This window comes from Euprymna scolopes, chromosome 2 (genome assembly GCF_053919585.1).
Source record: "Euprymna scolopes isolate OS-2025 chromosome 2, ASM5391958v1, whole genome shotgun sequence".
In the NCBI taxonomy this organism is placed as follows: Eukaryota; Metazoa; Mollusca; class Cephalopoda; order Sepiida; family Sepiolidae; genus Euprymna; species Euprymna scolopes.
In genome coordinates this window covers 75881666-75900918 of record NC_136483.1, presented here as the reverse complement: position 1 = coordinate 75900918, position 19253 = coordinate 75881666, and the positions used below count along the sequence as shown (strand labels likewise).

Sequence of the window (19253 nt, the reverse complement as noted above, 5' to 3'; positions counted from 1 at the left end):
AAACAAAGATTTTACTCGTTATAAACCCATCCTTGGTGTATGGTTAATTTCAGTGTTATATGACCAGTAGTTTAAGTATTTATCGGTTAAATATTTATACACAGATACATGCACCTTTTTTTATTCATATGCATAAGAAAAAAATAAAAATTTTATGAATATTGGGGGATGGACTGTCTCGCCCACCATTTTGAAAAAAAAAATGTAACAAATAAGGAGATAACTGAACAATTCAAAACCTGTGAGATTTAATGGTTTAAAAATGATTTTCTTTATAAAAAGAAAACTACTTGATCAATTTACGTGATTCTTGGAATAGAGTATTTTCTTTGCGCCACGGGCTTTCTTTATTTTTGTTTTTTTAATATGGAGGGAATTCTGGACAAGAACTCATTTTTACTTGCATTCTTCTAGTTAAAGAGTATTCGGACTACTTTTAAAAAGGCCACTCAATAATGACTATTTATATTATTTAAATGTGTAGGATTTTAATTAAAATAAATAATTAATAATTTATCTCCTTAAATCTTTCATAAGCATGATTAACTAAACGTGTTGCAATATGTTGGAGGTAGAAGTGGGTAGAACACACAAACTTGATGTGCTGCAATGAATTATGACTTATTTTGAAAAATAAATTGACGCTGAAACATTTTTAACTTTATTAAATTAATTTCATTTATTTTTTTTATTTTTCTTCTTTCGAAGAATTTCTTCATTATTTTCTAATGAGTCATTTTCCGTACAAAGTTTGTTTTTTTTAATGTTGGGAATTAATTCTTCGTATGTGTTTTTATGTTTTTCTTCCAAAGAATTTTCTTTCTTTTCTTTACATTTCTTTTTCTTTTTCTTCTTTTTGTTTAAGTCGTCATTCCTACAAACTCCTGCCTCAACATCAGATTTTCTTTTCTTTACACGATTGTTTTCATTTTCTAACGAGTCATTTTCCGTACAATGTTTGCTTTTGCTAATTTGGGGAATTAATTCTTCATCGGTGTTATCTTTTTCTTCCAAATAATCTTTCTTTTCCTTACATTTCTTTTTCTTTTTCTTCTTTTTGTTTAAGTCGTCATTCCTACAAACTCCTGCCTCAACATCAGATTTTCTTTTCTTTACACGATTGTTTTCATTTTCTAACGAGTCATTTTCCGTACAATGTTTGCTTTTGCTAATTTGGGGAATTAATTCTTCATCGGTGTTATCTTTTTCTTCCAAATAATCTTTCTTTCCCTTACATTTCTTTTTCTTTTTCGTGGTTGAATCACCATTCACACAGACTTCCGCTTCGACATCAGATTTTATTCTATCTTTCTTTCCGCGATTGTCTTCTTTGGTCTTTTTAATGACTAGAATCGGAGCCGTGGCAGTGGCATATGTGGTCAGTAGTTCATCTTTCTTCTTTATGTCTTGAAATGAGATAGCAGCTTCGGATAGTTTTTCATCATCAGAACTGCAAAGAGCAAAACAAATTCGAGATATGGGATCAATTAAAAAAACAAAACAAATGTAAACATATCCAAAGCAATATCTGAAACCTAAGAAACTTACCTCCAATCTATAGTTGAGTGGGAACAAAAGTGGATGATAACATTTAATGCTACTAAGATTAATCTTCTTTCCTTTTACAATTATAAGAAACCTTCTTAACCACTGATTGCCATGACTAATAACACCATACCTGAGAGCTTATTGTTCAGACTTCATGGTTGAACATTCTCAGAAAACATGAATTAGAACAAATACTGCTAAAAAGAAGGTGGCCATCCTCTACCATATGAGAACTCACTCCTGAAAGTATCCTGTATTTCTACAAACCCACCATTCACTCAGACATGGAGTATTGTTGCCACATCTGAGCTGGTAAATCTACCAGTAGTCTTGGTCTCTTAGATAGGGTCAAAAAAAAAAAAAAAAAAAAAAAAAAAAAAAAGTCTATAAACTAATAGGTCCCACGCTATCCCACACTAGAAGAGATTGCAAATTGCATTGTTATGACAGCTGAACTTATGCATTCATGACCTGAAAGTTTCATCTCTCTGTTGCAGATATTGACGGTGTGAAACTCTTAAGAAAGCCACCCCTGTCATGGATGTTCGTCAGAAGCAGAGATGCATCATTGGATTCCTGGTAAAAGATCATTGAGAATGGTGATGACCATGTAGAAAAATAAATTTGGAGCATAAAAGGTTGTTCGCTTTAATGACACCATTTCTGTCTTTGTAGCTCTTCAACTTTTTGAGTTAAAAAAAATAGGAGGCTTTACTTTTGGAACTACCCTCGTACTAATCAAGCGAGATGATTGTATGTATAAAGTCTGAAACGATGACAAAAAATGGAATTTTAGGATTATTCGGACTACTTTTATCTTAAGTGTTATTCTTACAATATTTTAGCCGATGTAACCTCTGACGTTCTTCAAGTAGATTTTTTCTAACTTGGGAAGTTTTATCTTTATTTTAGAGTTCGACAAGATGAAACTAGGAGCGAAGTGTAGTATGTGTTTTAATGCTGCACTTTATCTTTTCTATCCTCTGTGTGATGGCTGATAATACTGAACACAAATTAGCATTTATATTTTGGACGGAATTTGTTTTGGCTCAGGGGTATGTTCCCTATATTCTGTAATGATATCAATAGAGGAGACATAAGGGTAAAATGGTGAAAGACGAACATGAGTTACAATAAGCAATTTGATACTTAAAACATAATTGGAGTGAAATTTAATGACAAAGGTTTTTTTGTTTTTTTGATGGAGCTTAAGAATTGTCTGTAATATATAAAACATTAACAGTTCAAAGTTCAATATTCTCTTATTCGTTCACATATTTTAACCAACTTTTCTTCAAATAAATAATCCATAAAGGCATGAAAAATTTTCAACCGATACAACATTATATTTTTTTCACACTATTGTGTTCCAAAAACTTTTTTTCTTTACTCCCTTGTTACTTGTTCAATTATCTTTTTTTTTTTTAATCTCTCTTTATCGACATTGCTGTCCAAAAATCTGAAACTCAACTGTCAAAAATGTTGTGTGTAAAAAAATATAAATAAATAAATAAAACAAAGAGCATTGCTTGTCGTTTATATAATTGTGTCTATGTATGTCTAGTGTATATAAGGTATACATGTTTCTGTAATTGATGCTCGTGTATCATCTAGCAGTTAAAATTATGAGGATAGCGACAGCTAAGAGAGAATTTACGGAAACCACTAAAAAGCGCATTGAAGCACAAAAACTAGGAACTCGAGACTTCTGGAAAATCTACAACAGTGTAGTAAATAATGGGCAATCAACAATTCCCCCACTAACCAACAATCACGAGGTTGTCTCCTCAGCAACCGACAAGGCTAACATGCTTGCCAGTCGGTTTGCCTTAAACTCCACACTGGACCCTGCCAACCACCCCCTACCTGACTTTCCTATGTGGACAGACGCCACGCTAGACGATCTGAAAACCACCCCTGCTCAGGTGCATGCTATCATAAAAAACCTTGACATTTCAAAAGCATGTGGACCCGATCTTATCCCAGCTGTGCTATTAAAAAAGTGCTCAGCCGAAGTAGCTCCAGTTCTCTCCAAACTCTACAACAAATGCCTTAATGAAGCTTGCTTTCCGGGCTGTTGGAAAACTGCTTCTGTTGTACCAGTATTCAAGAATTCTGGCGAAAGGACTGACCCATCAAATTATCGCCCCATTAGCCTCCTCCCACTTTTTGCCAAAATATTTGAGACCTTAATTAACCATGCTCTAGTCCATCATCTTACAGATGCTAAACTTCTGACTGACAAACAATATGGATTTAGACAAGCCCGTTCCACAGCAGACATCCTAACTGTGATCTCTGAACGTATATACCATTCACTGGACAAAGCGGGGGAGGGCAGAGCGGTAGCTCTAGATATATCTAAGGCTTTTGACAGGGTATGGCATGAGGGTCTCCTCAGGAAAATTAGATCATATGGTATCACTGGTAGAATACTTAACATAATTAAATCCTTCTTAGATAAGAGAAAAATCCAGGTTGTCCTCGACGGTCGTACATCTAAACAATATGATATAAATGCGGGGGTGGCCCAGGGTTCTATCCTTGGACCTCTATTGTTCCTGATATTCATAAATGACCTCCCAAACAAAATTGCCTCTGAGATGGGTATATATGCTGATGACACTACACTCTATGGCAGGCATGACAGGAAGACGAATGAACACATTTCTAAAGAAATGGCAGAAACACTAGAGGAAGACCTCCAATCTGTGGTGGAATGGGGACAAAAGTGGTTGGTCGCGTTCAATGCTGCCAAGACTAAACTAGTTTTATTCAATAATTACAAGAAACCCTCTCTACCACCTATAGCAATGGCCAACGACTCTTTATCTGAGAGTACATCTTTCAAACTCTTGGCCTAACGTTCACAGGAAACATGAGTTGGAACAATTACATTGAAGGCATTGCCAGGGCTGCTGCAAGAAAGGTGGGCTCTCTCTACCGTGCTAGACAACTACTGACACCCGAAAGTATCCTGTACCTCTATAAGGCCACCATTCGCCCATGTATGGAGTATTGCTGTCACATCTGGGCTGGTGCATCTGCTACTAGTCTCTCGCTCCTTGACAAGGTTCAAAAGAGAGTCGCAAACCTGATAGGCCCTGAACTGGCATCTAAGCTTCAGCCTCTGTCCCATCGACGAAATGTTGCATCCCTCTGCCTTTTCTACAAGTATTTTAGTGATGAATGCTCTGACGAACTGCAATCACTTGTGCCCCCCACGACGTGAGTACCCTCGACAAACCCGACAGGCAGCTAAATCCCACCCCCACACTGTAGAGATCCCTAGATATAAAAGATCTTTTTACTCCAATAGTTTCTTCACCAGAACCGCTAGACTCTGGAATTCCATTCCAAGTTCCTACTTCCCCAACAGTACTGACGTGCAGAAGTTCAAGTGTAATGTGAACCGACATCTTGCTGCCCAAATCCCTACATAGTACCCCAGTAGTTGTTGCCCCTGATAGTAGCCCCCTACACCAAAGTGGCAATTTGCCTTGTTTGGGGTGAAAATGTAATGTAATAATATGAGGTGTCTGTATGTGTCGATCTATTATGTGTATATTTAATAGTTTTTCTATGTGTCTGTGGGTGTTTTCGCATATTCACGATAATAACAAATGGGACAATAACAGATAGTCTTTAACAATGGTGAATAATACCCTTGCCTGCTTGACACATACCTCATTCGTTATCTTCCTCTTTAATGGCAGGCACCTGAAATGAAGGCATCTTTTGCAGAATGGAACACCTAAAATGCCGAGTTATCATTTCCAAATCCGTATTTTCAAATGTTCCACGTCTCTGAGTTTGCAGTTCTTAACCTTCTCCCTTACATTTTCGTTGTTGGTCCATAGATGTTTCCATTAGACTGCAGAGCAGACAATTCCTTTCCGCTGGCTAGCTAACTTACAACTCGTCTTTTCAACTTCCTGTAACAGACTCTCTCTTAATTTTAATTCCTCTTGGCTTGCGTTTCTCTTACATCAGCCAGAGTGAACAATCTTGTTTGTCACGAAAGCCACATCATTGTTTACTAAACCAAATTCCAAACTAGCTTTGTTTATGCTTTTACTCTATTCATAAGAGTTTTCTTTGAGTTAAAATTCCTCAGTTAAAATATTTAACAAATATTTTAACTAACATTCTTTTCTTTGAAAACATTTTTCTTGGTATATTTTTAGCCTAAATAATTTAACAATTTATCATAATAATCATTGTGATCCTTGGCATTGCCTACCACAACATAATACAGATACTATGCTGTGATCATTGCAAAGGGCGACCACATAACATGCAATTTCATTCCATTCCTTACCATTATATTGTTAAGCCCAGTTAGTGGAAAGCAAAAAGAAACAAACAGCTACAGCGAACTGTGTAAAGCGTTCCATCCACTATCTATCTCTCCTACCTGTTAACGTAAAGAAAAAAAGAGAAAGAAGCAAACAGATACACGATAGTTTCCTTACCTTTCTTCTCCATGTCCAAATAATGTAACACTAGCACCCATAACATTTTTTTTTTATATTCAAAGTTCATGAAAGGCCCGGCTGCCTTTCACCAATAATACCAATTTCTCTTTTGATGCATGAGCAAACTGTTTATGTAATTTCTCAGCCTTCATTCTTTTCTCAATTCTAGAGCATTTTTTTTTTTTTTTAAAGCTTCATAATTTAATATAAAGTTTGGTGACTTTTCAGCCTTCAAAAGCATATTTGTCAATGGAAGACTATAATGTCCAGAAGTTGTCTTTTACAATTTTAAATATCTGTCTAAAATTTTACAGCTGTCACTTTTAAAATTTAGCATCATTCCAGCAGTTTTCATTGACTTATGACTTAATAACAAAGGTAAATCATTTTTGATGATGTCATTTCTATGTATGCTCTGACACCTTTTATGCCTCCTATAGTTACCGGAAATTTAACTGCTTTAATTGCCTTTACCTCCTCTTCATCACGAAAAAAAAAATGTCCTGGTTTTTATATATTACTAGCATTTCAGCCCGGCATTGCCCTGGTGATAGGATGTGTATGTTGAGCAAAAAAAAAAAAAGTGGTAGTAGGAAGGCAGGCTTGAACCCGTACCACGAAAGAGGAAAAGAACGGGGTAAAAACCTGACGTCTTTGCTGTTACCACCACCGACAAACCGGAAGTGACTTATGTTTAAATTAAGGCTAGACAATCGAAAGTAGAGGATGACTTTCAAAAATATTAGCGAAAAATCGTCCCCCCCCCCCCCCCCCCGTAGAAAAGTGCTCAGTTGAAGGTGAAGATATTAATGTTTTTAGCCAATTTTTCGATATTTGTCGTCTGAAAAGTCGAACTTCAAAATGATACTGATCTTGGTAAAATTCGTCGCCTCTGTTGAAATTTTTAGGCAGACATGCAAACATACATACATACATTTATATATTGGTAAGTAAAAATTTTCGACCCAAACCAATTAAAAAGCTTGCCCTATCTCTGAATACCCTTTATGTAAAATTTCAAATGTTTAGACCAGAAATTGTCTGGAGCAATTTGATAGAGACTGCACAGGTCAATTTTTTTTTAACTTTAACCTCTATTATGACCCCTTAACATTTATTGTTTGGGGCTCAAATCAAGTTATTAAGTTAGATCCATGTCCAAGGAACCTATATCTAAAATTTTAAGTGTTTTAAACCCAAAATTGGCGGGGGAGTTTGGTAGAGTTTTCAAATGTCGAATCATTGAACTTTGACCCCTTAACAGCCAAATTTCTTGACGAAAACGGATTACAAAGATTTTCCCAAATCTCAGTACCCTGTATATCAAATTTTGAGTCTGTAGACTGAAAATTGACAGAGTTATTGCGTAGGGAAATGTACACATACAGACACACAGATACACAGACATGTTCACTTTTATAGATAGATTAAACAAAAATATATACGTATACATAAATATATATGGAAACAATTTTGTGTTTACTATAAACTTCTTACGCAAATATTATGCAAGTATAAATCATGTAAAATATCTGCATGAATATAATTACACGTAATAGTTAACTAAATATGATCATCCCATAAGAAAACCGAAAAACCTAATAGGGAATTAATTAAAATGAATGTTTAAAAGAATATGCAAATTAGCTGGATCCTTTGCTTGTGAATGCAATTCCACAAACTATGTATAAGAAAATTGTATTTTCTTTCTAAATAAATAGAAAAAAGGGGTTTTAATATGAATATCAATACACACAAAAGAAAAACAAATTTATAGGAGTATAGATATAGATTACTCCATATCAAATTTAATTGCCCAATATTCCTCCTTGCAAATTCCTTGCTTATGTGTATGTTATGTCACAAGAGTAAAGTGAATTATCTTTTCTGGTGCTACATTTCATCTTTTCTGTTTTCGGACAATGACAGAGAAATTCTTCTAGACTGGAGCAATTTTTATTTTTGTCCTAATCCTAGGTGGCCCTTTTGGAGAACTGGATTTTCTTCAGATTAAAAGCCGACCTTGTGTCTAACTTTGCCCTAGTAGGGAAGGCAAGTAAATAATAAGAAGATGCACCTGAAGAAGGTTGGAGGTTATAATCTTGAAATAATAACAACCAAGATGAGAATATGATGTTTCTGATTTTTTGAGATGAGGATTGGTTATTTATGTTTATTTGGATTCATTGCATTACTGTTCTCATCTTGAGTGTGATTTTCATCTCTGACCTCCTTCAGGTGTATCTTGTTGAACTCTGGAATTTAGACGGAATTTTGAATGGAACCCTTTATTGACTTCACAGGGTAGCATGCTCTTATTCCATCAGCCAAATTCTCAAGTTCCATTCCAATTCCTGAGTCCGACAAGATACACCTGAAGAAGGTCAGAGATACATTGGCCGAAACCTTGTGGAAATCACACTCAAGATGAGAATAGATAGTAGTCTGATGAATCCAAATTATACGAAGATGAGAAAAGTAGACCAAGTAATTCAAATTATCAAATCCTCATCTCAAAATTTCTGAAATATAGAATTGAATTTTATCTTAACTTTTCTTAACATGCATTTCTATCAGTATTTTATTTAATTTTTGAGAGATCATCGAAGCTGACTATGGCTCGAATTTGACCACCATTTTGTTTTTTTGTTCTAACTCGACAAATTTCATACAACTTTTATTTTTAATAAAAAAACAGAAAACTTTAAAAATAAATGAAAAGGTCAATAATGTTAGGTAGAAGAATAACTTATATTGCCTTTGGTCACATTTGTTTGTTGTATATTTATTTTTATACCCGTTTTTTGCTTTGTTGACTATTCTGGAAAATCACAGGGATTCTTCATGGATTAATTTTAAAAGTAAAAGGCATATACTTCACGAAGCAAGCTTTTTAGTACTGGGTATATCTACCAGATATAGTACTGGGTATTTCTAAAATATTGGAAAAAAGATCAGAAGATGAAGGCAGCCTATTTACCTGTCACTTGAAGAAGTTGCTACTCTTTGTGAATTTAAATTTTCTCGTTTGTGATTAATGAAACTTGTACACATGTTCTCTGTGGAATTTGCTAGTTTGGATGAATTCCCTTTGGAAGCTTTGGAATTTACCATTGCAACAATCGAATTCTCGTCAAGAAAATCCTTCGATGATGAAAGTAGACGGATTCCTGCAAAGGGAAAAATAAATGTGTGGTACTGTCAACATCGAATGAAGTAAAATAAATATAACAAAAGAAATAGGAAATAGGGTTGATGAAGAGACAATAGATGGAAAGTTGTTCACTGTGGTGGGCAAAAGAAGGTTGACATGCAATTGTTGATCATGGTGTAGTAATGATAGCAAAAGGATGGAACAATAAATAGAGATATATTTAGATTTTGATTGTGGGCACTTTGCAAGGGGTTTATGACATTTTACAACCAGGTTTAGTTGAGAGTGGTTTTTGGCAATGGTCGACGACAGTTGGGAGTTGGGGACAGTTGTACACAGATCGTGGCTCTGAGCAGATGGAGAACTGAATTGATCACTCGATGGATGGACACAGAGTCTGCACTTTCCCTTGGAGTTGTGTTTTTTTATTTATTTATTTTTTTTTTTTACAGAGGTGGCATCACATATCAAGGCCTGGAGGCCACTCGAGGATAAAGGTTAATGTATGTATGGTAGGCATTGGGACAGTAGTGCAGTAATCGTTTGTGGTAGAAATTTGGTATAATTACATTTAAGAGGACAGTTCAATAAGAACTTGTTTATGTTGAACTTGAAGACAACAATATTGTAGTCAGTTGGAAAGTAAACAAGCGGAACAGAGTTCCACAGATGGGCAGTTCTAGGAAAGAAGCTTTGTGCATGGAATTCATGTTTATGTTTAGGCACAATATTATTGATAGTGATTTTGTGAAAAAATGGCAAGGAGAGACCATAGATTGAAGCTCAGATGAACACTTGCTATGAAAATAACAATAGAGCAGAGACAGGTTCACAATGTCTCTTCTGTGGTAAAGAGGTTGCAGAGAAGAGATAAGGGCATCACCTACTAGATTACAAAGTCAGTTTTAAACTCTGTCAGGATAGAGTGCTTGTAGACCTGTGCGCTCCCCTCGATGGCCACCAGCATGAGAAACTATGAAGATACAGCCATAAGCAAATAAAATGGAGAACAAATCCATGGCACACAGTGTTGGGAATAGCGGTGCTGTCGAGCGGGACCATGTGGTGCCATCACAAATGAAATACAAAAAAATGGAAAGAATGAAATATATGAAATCAAACAAAAGAATGGAGGTCAAAGACAACCGGTAAAATCGTTTAGTGAATTCGCTGAAGCATCCCTTTTGGAGAAAATGCTGAATCAATAGTAATGAGACTGATATCAGAATCACCTGCATGTAAAGCTTTCATAAAACCTACCAAAAGACCTTCGAGATGACCAAAGAGAACATGGCGCAAACAAGTGATTTGGTTTGGTTATTTTGTTTTATGGCATATCAACCCTTTTTGGGTTACTTAATGCCGAATCTAGTAATTTCGGTAAAAGTTTTTTATGCTTCAAGTTCTTTATATCTTCAAATATTTATTCATGGTGTTTGGTTTGGTTTTGTTGGTAGTTTTGAAGAGTAAAATTGTTGCTTTTGTTTTTGGCTTGGCAGAACATGATTGAGTTTTGCGAAGAGAGAGGAAAAAAAATAACATCAATGTTTAATACATTTTAGGTCAGTAAGCCATTATCTTCAGACAACCTCATCTCGCAGCATAAGATTCAAACAAGTGATAAAAGATTCCAAAGCGCTATTAGGTTTCCACTTTGAAAACGACATGTACTAAACCGTCAGTATATTTGAAATTAGCTGTTCTGACATAAATGATTGGAGATCTGTTGTTAACCACATGATGTTGATCAGTACGCAGTGATTGGTGATGATGATTTTTGTAGCAGAGATCGAGTGTCGACTGACTCCTGCAAAAACTGCTGATTCATGACTATCTACTACTTTTTACCATAAACTTAAAATATTGGTGTTTATTGCATTTAATACATGTTTATGGTGACACAACATCACATATGCCACCATCTTGGATTAATATTTTTAGTTCTTGTCCAGAATTGCGCCTATTTTAAAAAACCAAAATAAAAAATAAAAATCAGTATGATGTACATACCGATCACAAAACAAATATATATTTTCCAAAAATCGCATAAATTGACAAAGTAGTTTTTTTAAAATAACAAAATCAAATTTTATGAATAACTGAAGAGCGACCGTCTTGTCTGCTATTTTAAAAACAATTAAATAAAAAGCAACCCCCCCTCCCCCCAAAAAAACGAGATAACTCAGCAATCATTCAAACTTGCAAGATTTTTGTTGTTATGCCTATGAATTCTCATTAATTGCTTAAAAATTATTTTCTTTATAAAAATAAAACTATTTGATCAATGTACGTAATTTTTGGAATATAATATTTTCGTTCCATCACTGTTACAGACATCATACAGATTTCTCTTTATTTTTGCTTTTAATAAAATTTCTTGAGTCAGAAATAAAATGACAATGATAAAGAAAACAGTAGAGATGTAAAAAATAAGGTTTGTCAAATACAAGCATTTGAGGGATATGATACATACAATTTAACTGACATAATTACTAAGACAAAAGTCTGTTAACAGTCCTTAAACACAATTGATAATAGACAGGAACTGCCAGGATAAACACAGAATCTTGAGCAGTTAAAATAATATACAACTTACTTATACAACAAAGAAGGTGCAATGTTAAAACAGGTAGCTATCTGGGCATACTGTCTTAATGCCCAAAAGTCCAGGCAATAGGCATCCAAGCAGAGTGATTATTCACTGGACTTATATTGTATAACCATGTAAAATGAGAGCTGGGCCAGATGTGTCTACTTAGCATCAGCTCAAAGAACCGAAAAAGAGTCCCTAATTTCCAATTTCACATATGCAAGTCTTTTTAGTACTTTAAAAACTGAAGATTAATTTCCTACCATGGCTAGTATAGTTCAAGGGAGATAATTTGAAATTAATTTAAGGGACATAATTTGTGACTATACAAAGACAACACTGGAAAATCTGCTAAGAAAACTTGACTTGTGTGATAGGGTCAAAAAAAAAAAAAAGAAAAAATGAATAAATAAATTCCCCTTTTCCTTTGTTTTTTTGTACACTAGCTATGATAGTTAATATTCTTTCAGAGAGAAATACGCTGACTGCCGGACCCGGATTTGGCCATTCCGCTGATTGGCTAAAAACTAAACCAGTGGCCTGGTCAAGTCTAAATCCGGGTTGGTAACATTATATATTTAGAAGCATCTTTTTGGACTGGCAGATTCTGACTTGATTCTCTCTCCCAGGGTTCCCAATTTAGAGAGAGTCTCGTCTCAAGATACTCGTTCGAGAGATTTTTATGGTAAAGAGACGTCGTCCTTAATGAGAGGAAAAACTGTCACTTGGTGACACGGCTCACGAAACTTAAATTTTTCTAAGTAGAGACTCTTTTCCGAATCCCATCCTTATGTGACTGCTAATAAAATTATACATATTTTTCCATGTAAAGGTCATTGTTCTTTGTATTCTTGTGAAACGGCCACCGAGTGACCCCCCCCTTCCCCCACACACGGTTGCTGGTTCATACTTGAGTCAATTTGAAAATGTCAGACGATTTGCTTTAAAGAACACCCAACTGGTTCTTGCAACAATTGTTGATTTACAACTAGACTTTAACTCCATAAAACCTGACTTCAAAGTTTGTTTTTCTTTTTGTTTTTTTTAATCCGACAGAATCTTACAAAGATTGCTGGGTTCTGATTATCAATTTTGAGCTCAGAGATAAGAACTTGGCCCAAAAAAGTAAATCACTCGGTACTCAGAGTCATTGGCTTTGTTTTTTTTTAGTCTTTTTAGGTAAAAGCGTCTTTCTTAATGTTTATGTAGGATTTTATAGCTGAACAACTCTTAATTCATTTTCCAGAGAATATTAATAATCTGGTAATTCTATGAAGAATCATCTGCACACAATTATAACTGCTGCTAAATAAACAAGAAAATGGATGGGAGACACATCCCGGGACTTGACTACATTGACAGCAAAGGCAAAATCTCAGCATGTCGAGCTGTTCTACCACAACAATAGGATATCAAAACTTCAACCATCATCATTGAAGACAGCAACTGAAGCTAACCATTCTACCTTATAGCCAAATAAAAGCATACATTTTTATATTTAGCTTAATCCATGTGTTTTTCATCTGTTGCCCATTGTGCTTTTGTCTGTGTCTAACAATGTTGTAAAACCAATCACCCCACATCAGACAATGCAACAATTCCACATTCATCAGTCAACTTATTACAATGACCATTTCAGCATCAAATAGTAACTACCCCACATAAGCCCAGTTGGGATGCAGAACTAATACCGATTTTGTCGCACACAAAGCAGATGTAAAAGAAAATTTCAAACTTACCTGAATCTGGAGATTTAATTTTACTAGTTTTCTCAACAACAGATTTGGATCGAAATTCAAGTTCCCTGAAATTAATTTGAAAAGCATTCTTTAATAGAATCATTTTTCTTTCAGATTTTCAATTTTTTTTTTTCAAGTACACAAAGTTAATCAACCATAACACTTCATTGAATTAACTCATTTCAGACAATCAGTCAGCGACTTTCGTTTTCGGTCCAAGGAGGTTCATTTTCCCAGGCTTTACTTTTTCTTTGAGAATAGGTTAGTTTATTGCTGAGGCACTCCTATCAAGAGAATGCTGACGGGATTACTCAGGCATTTTTTGTAGGCCAGGGGCATTAATTCTAGTGCACTGATTTTTCAACTTAACACCTGACCTTGTGTCTAACTTCCTGGAGAGGTACAAAAAATAATATACCTTGTTGCATTTCTTTGTCAGTATATCTGTGTTACAAAAATTATAGTGATCTTGCTTGCTTGCTTGTCACCATACACAAAGAAAAAAAATTTATTTTTTTACTTGAAAATTTTATAAAACAAAATGTCATAAAATATTTTATTAAATGATTAAAATCATCCCCCCGAGACTTTCAGTGTAAGACATCTTTTTCAAAGAAGACTGTTTTTGTTTTTCTTCATTTCACTTCAGATGGTATTAACCTCGATGAGTCAGCCCCTCAATGAGAGAGAAAAAGATACGTCTGATGTTATTGACGATTGTTCTAAGTCTGTAGCAATGCATGTCTTTTTTATTAATTTTATTATTTTGTTCAAGCTGAGGATGGAGTATCATACCGAATGTCAGACATTCATCCGCTATCTCATATATTCTAAGAGATGTTTTTCAGATTTTAACTGTCCCTTTATGTGCAATTGTTTGAATTTCTCTTGCACTTGGCTCACTGGGTATATTTACCAGGTAGTTTTGGAAATTCTTTTTCACGAGTCCAGTTGCTCTTATCATTACTGGAATACTAGAGATCTTCCTAAGATTCCATTTTCTTAAGACTTTGGTATTTCATTATCTTTTCCCTCTCAGCTCTGTTTAACCGAGCGTCACTGGAGACACTGACTTCTACCAAGGTTGTTGCTTTTGCCTTGTCCCATATTATTATGTCAGTTTTAATTGCTCCATTTTCTAAGTACGTAGCTGTAGGAATTGCTTAGTCATAATGGATAGTGTACGACTTATTTCCGACTGTTATTTCTGGTAAACATGTTCCCAGGACTTGCTGCTGCATTCGATATCCAACTTTTTACAAATCGTCCTGAAGAGATATTTAAACACTCCATTGTATTCTATCATATCGTAGACATCCCTCGACAGAACCTTACAGCTGGATGTCAGGTGGCTCATACTCTCTACCTCTGTGTGGCAGAACCTGCACTTGTCATTGCTGAGACCACTCATCTTTTTAAAAGCATTGATCATCAAGTCTTGATCTTGGCCAGCCATTATAATCCTCTCTGGATCATAGTAGAGCGATCCTCTTTTTAGTCAGTCCATAGAACTTTCTTTATCTATATATTCCTAGGTCAGTTCACCCAGAAAATAATTGGCATACTGTTCTGCAAGGTTTTTGCAATGGAATTTCTTGGTGTATTTTTGGCGACTCTTTTGGAGTATTTTTGTGGCAGACTTGTTTTTTGACTTTGTCTCATTTGTAAAACAGACTTGTCCAAAATGTTTGGCCAGTTTCATGATGGAGATTATTCTGCTGGAACTTGTTTCGTGATGTTGAGCACTATTTTGAGGTTTGGATTTTGGGAGCTCATCAGATATTGCCCAGTGCTCATGATAGTGGCACGATGCTGATGGTCAATCTCTGAGAAACTCATACCTCCTGCTCCTCTGTCATTCTGTACAATGGCAACATTTTCTGCGTTTTAGTATCTAGTCTGTCCATGTCCCATTTTGGCCAGTCAACAATGGCAAAGCTGCATGTTATCTTAAACGTGGCAAGTTGGTTAATGGCAGTTACCTTGTTTTTATTTGTAACCTGTTTTACACATTTTCCTTACACAGCTTATACATTCACTGCCAAGTTTTTCTCTCAGCTTGATATGTTGAATTAAATCATTCTCTTCTATGCGAAAGTATTTATATTTTTCTTGCTCTTCTAAGTCCTTGATGTCAGTATCTTCCTCAAGTTATATGCTTTCCGTTTGAACCTTCTTCCCAGCTTTGATGTAGCACTTGGCACATTTGCCGAAACTAAACTTCATTCCAATATCTTTGCAAAAAAGTTTACTTTAGTCAGCATTTGAGTTCACATACAGCTTGAGATCATGTGTATGTTTGCGTGGAGAAAAACAATAAAGTCTTCTTTGAAAAAAGTGTCTTACACTAAAAGTTTCAGATAAAAAGAAATGATTTTTAATCTATATATATATATATATATATATATATATATATATATATATATATATATATATATATATATATACATACTAAATTAAGCACATTTTTCTCCTTTAGAAAATAATGCTAGTGCTTCAGAAAAAAACTGCCTCTGCACATAAATCAAACAGTGATTGATGCATGTTTTCCACTAATATTCATTTGTTTAAATTACAATTAATAGATTACTACAATTTCATTGCTACGATTCACTCTCAATTGCATATTCTGAGGTGGTAGCATGGCACCTTACCCACTAATAATTTTCTACTTTCACTACCCCAGTCATCACCTGAGCTAATACTTCAGATTCTATGTTTACCGTACTTCACCATAATTATTTTGTTTCGTCATTACTTTATGCTACCTCTAAAGAACAGCCAGCCACCTCTTTAAATGATGAACTCCTTCTTTCTGTTTGATTCTTATTTAAAGCAGCATTTTCATTGGCTGATCAGACATAAACTTTCACTTCATTACTCACACATACAGAACAGAATGCTTATTCATTAATTCAACATGGCCGACACATACTGTTTCTGCATGTTACCAATTTTTCTCTACTTTCTCACAAATAAAAAAAAAAGAAAAAAAAAAAGGAAAACAACTGATCCCCTTAATTTTCTTTCTTAGCAATAATTGTTGCATTTTCACATGGTTATATCTTCAATCATATCAATTATTCGAAGTTGCGTTTTCTTTATTTTGGATTCTTATGTTTGTAAAATACTGTTTCCTAATTACAGGCAAGCATCAACTTCATTTATTGATCAAAGCAAGCTAAAAACTTTGTGTCTGTGTATATATTATTCCTTAATTGGAATTCATTTTTGAGATGAGCATTATATATATTAATTTATTTTTATTTTGGACTATTATTCTCATATTTATTAGTTGTTGTTTTCATCTTTATTGGTTGTTGTTTTTCACGACGTTTCGGCCAACTATTCCTCTGGTCTTCGTCATGTGGCAACTGCGACGGATAGGAACTTTGAATCTCCTAACTGCATTCTCAGCAATCACTGCCATCCGTAGTTGTTGTTGTCTCACCACGTTTTTGCTAAATTAATATATATAATGCTCATCTCAAAAATGAATTCCAATTAAGGAATAATATAGATACCAATCGGTACGGATCTGACTATGGAAGATCAGACAATAAATAAACGTGGATTTATAAGATCAAAGAATCCAACCTTGATTGCCCTTCGCGGCCTGTGGCGCAGTTGACAGAGACGTTGAATCTCTATGGTTCCAGATTGACATTGTCTGAAGATAGCTGTTTCAATCCTCCCCAAAGCGTGCCAGAGGTTTACTTGGCCAAAACGTGGTGAGATGACAACATCTACAAATGGCAGTGGTCGCTGAGAATGCAGTTAGGAGATTCGAAGTTCCTATATGTTGCGTTTACCACCTGACGAAGGCCAGAGGAATAGTTGACCGAAACGTCGTGAAAAACAACAACTAATAAAGATGAAAACAACAACTAATAAAGATGAAAACAACAACTAATAAAGATGAAAACAACAACTAATAAAGATGAAAACAACAACTAATAAAGATGAGAATAATAGTCCGAAATAAAAATAAATTAATATTTGTGTCAAAATGATGATCAGCTATTCACGGATTTGTCCGTTAACAAATTTCATCTTCTTTCTATCTATTTGCGCTATTCTTAACAATGGGTTTCTACTTGATGACACTTAATCTTCTTCCACTTCATTTTTTTCTCCTTATTCTTTTTCTTCCATTATAATTTTTATTCTTTTTTTTCTGCTATTTCATTTCTTCTTCCTCTCAGGTTTGCATTTCTTGACTTTTTACACCATTTCATAACAAATAAAACAAAGGTATTGTGAGTTCACTTAGTACTTCCTATGACATAGGATAAACATGTGTTACTGTTGGCTGGACGATATATTGGATATCCACTTGAGACAAGGGACATAACTAAATATATAGAAGAAGGCCACCAAGTTCCATAACTCCATTGCTGGTGTCTTCTGGTATCAGGTGTAAGTCAAAGTTCAAACAAAAAGAAAAAATATAAATAAAAAACAAAGAAAACGGCTTATTAGCACAATAAGTCTCTTTGAATTTCAGTCGGGGCTCCCATCTTTGTCCAACAGTTTATGACCTGTCCCTGTCCCCTGATCCATTCAATTTGAATTTCTTTCTTTACCAAGATTTCCTTTACTCTGACCACATCAACTCTCAAACATCTGTCACTTACAAGATTTGATGATTTTAAGGTCTCTACAAAAGATGCATTGTTTTTTTTTTTTTTGCAAAGTATTTCAGACAACTTGAATTATCTTAAAATTTCTTGCAGTATGGCAGCTATCAATAAACTTGCATCAGCAGCTTTATTGGGTGCAAGAGTCTCGGAGGCCAATGAGCTCTGTTTTTTGATGACCAGCATATAGGAGCCAGTCTATTCATCTTAGCATAAACAAAGATGATAAATCCACCCTGTGAGGAACTATCCTCCAAGCTGGCATAGGCAGCATCAGAATAGCAAACTACACTCAAATCTGAAGAATTCCCAGCTGTGGAAAGGATATGGATTCTGTCTTTGATTTAAATTTTAATAGTGACTTGTTGGCTTCAAAAAGTAACTTCACTTTAGGAGATTTTACGGTATGACTCATCTTACACACATCAAATGATACATCAGGTTGAGTCTGGGTAGATACCCACATCATTTGATCTGTTAGTCTTTTTAAATCTGTCTTTTCTTCACTCAGTTCATAGTTTTTTCTTAAGGATCTTCCTTTCTTTATATCTATTGGAGAAATAGATGACACATAATTGTTTTTTTTATAATGATCCCCCATCTTGCGTTCGTCTAACACACAATCGCAGAAATTTGAAGGTTCCATTTTCATGCATTCCAACCTTGAATATTTCTTTTAATTCTGAAATCACATATTTTTAAAAATAATCATTTCCACAAGATATAAAGTCATCTACACACATTGCCAGAATACCCATCAAGTTCTCGGATAAATCATGCCAAAGAAATACTGCATTGCCATGTGCACTTACTATTCGTTTTAGTTTATTCAATTCCTCTCTTGTACCATGCATGGGTCGATCATTCAATCCATAAATACATCTTTTTAGCTTCCACAGTTGACTCTGGACATGTAGTTTTGTCTTCTATAGTAAACACTGTCCCCTGTCACAACTCATTCATCCATATAATTAAATCCGCATGATTAAATCACAGTGCTCTCTGAATTTTTTTCAATTGATTACGCCTTCATGAACTTTTTTCTTGCAAAATGTAAGGTATTTTTAATTTATTCTAACCGTATCACTGGTTGTTGAAGCATCT

At 34.8% G+C, this 19253-nt stretch overlaps 1 protein-coding gene across 2 annotated transcripts in view; it reads right to left on the bottom strand.

Moving 5' to 3' along the window:
- Positions 1–652: 652 nt before the first annotated feature.
- Positions 653–19253, bottom strand: part of LOC145292467 (uncharacterized) — a 61735-nt gene continuing 43134 nt past the window's right edge. For both annotated transcript variants that reach the window (XM_080138728.1, XM_080138729.1), the window contains exons 4-6: positions 13510–13574; positions 9007–9196; positions 653–1450 (exon numbers count right to left, since the gene is read on the bottom strand). In XM_080138728.1, coding sequence (XP_079994854.1) covers positions 676–1450; positions 9007–9196; positions 13510–13574 — 1030 coding nt within the window. In that variant the 3' untranslated portion in view covers positions 653–675. The remainder of the gene's footprint in view (positions 1451–9006; positions 9197–13509; positions 13575–19253) is intronic.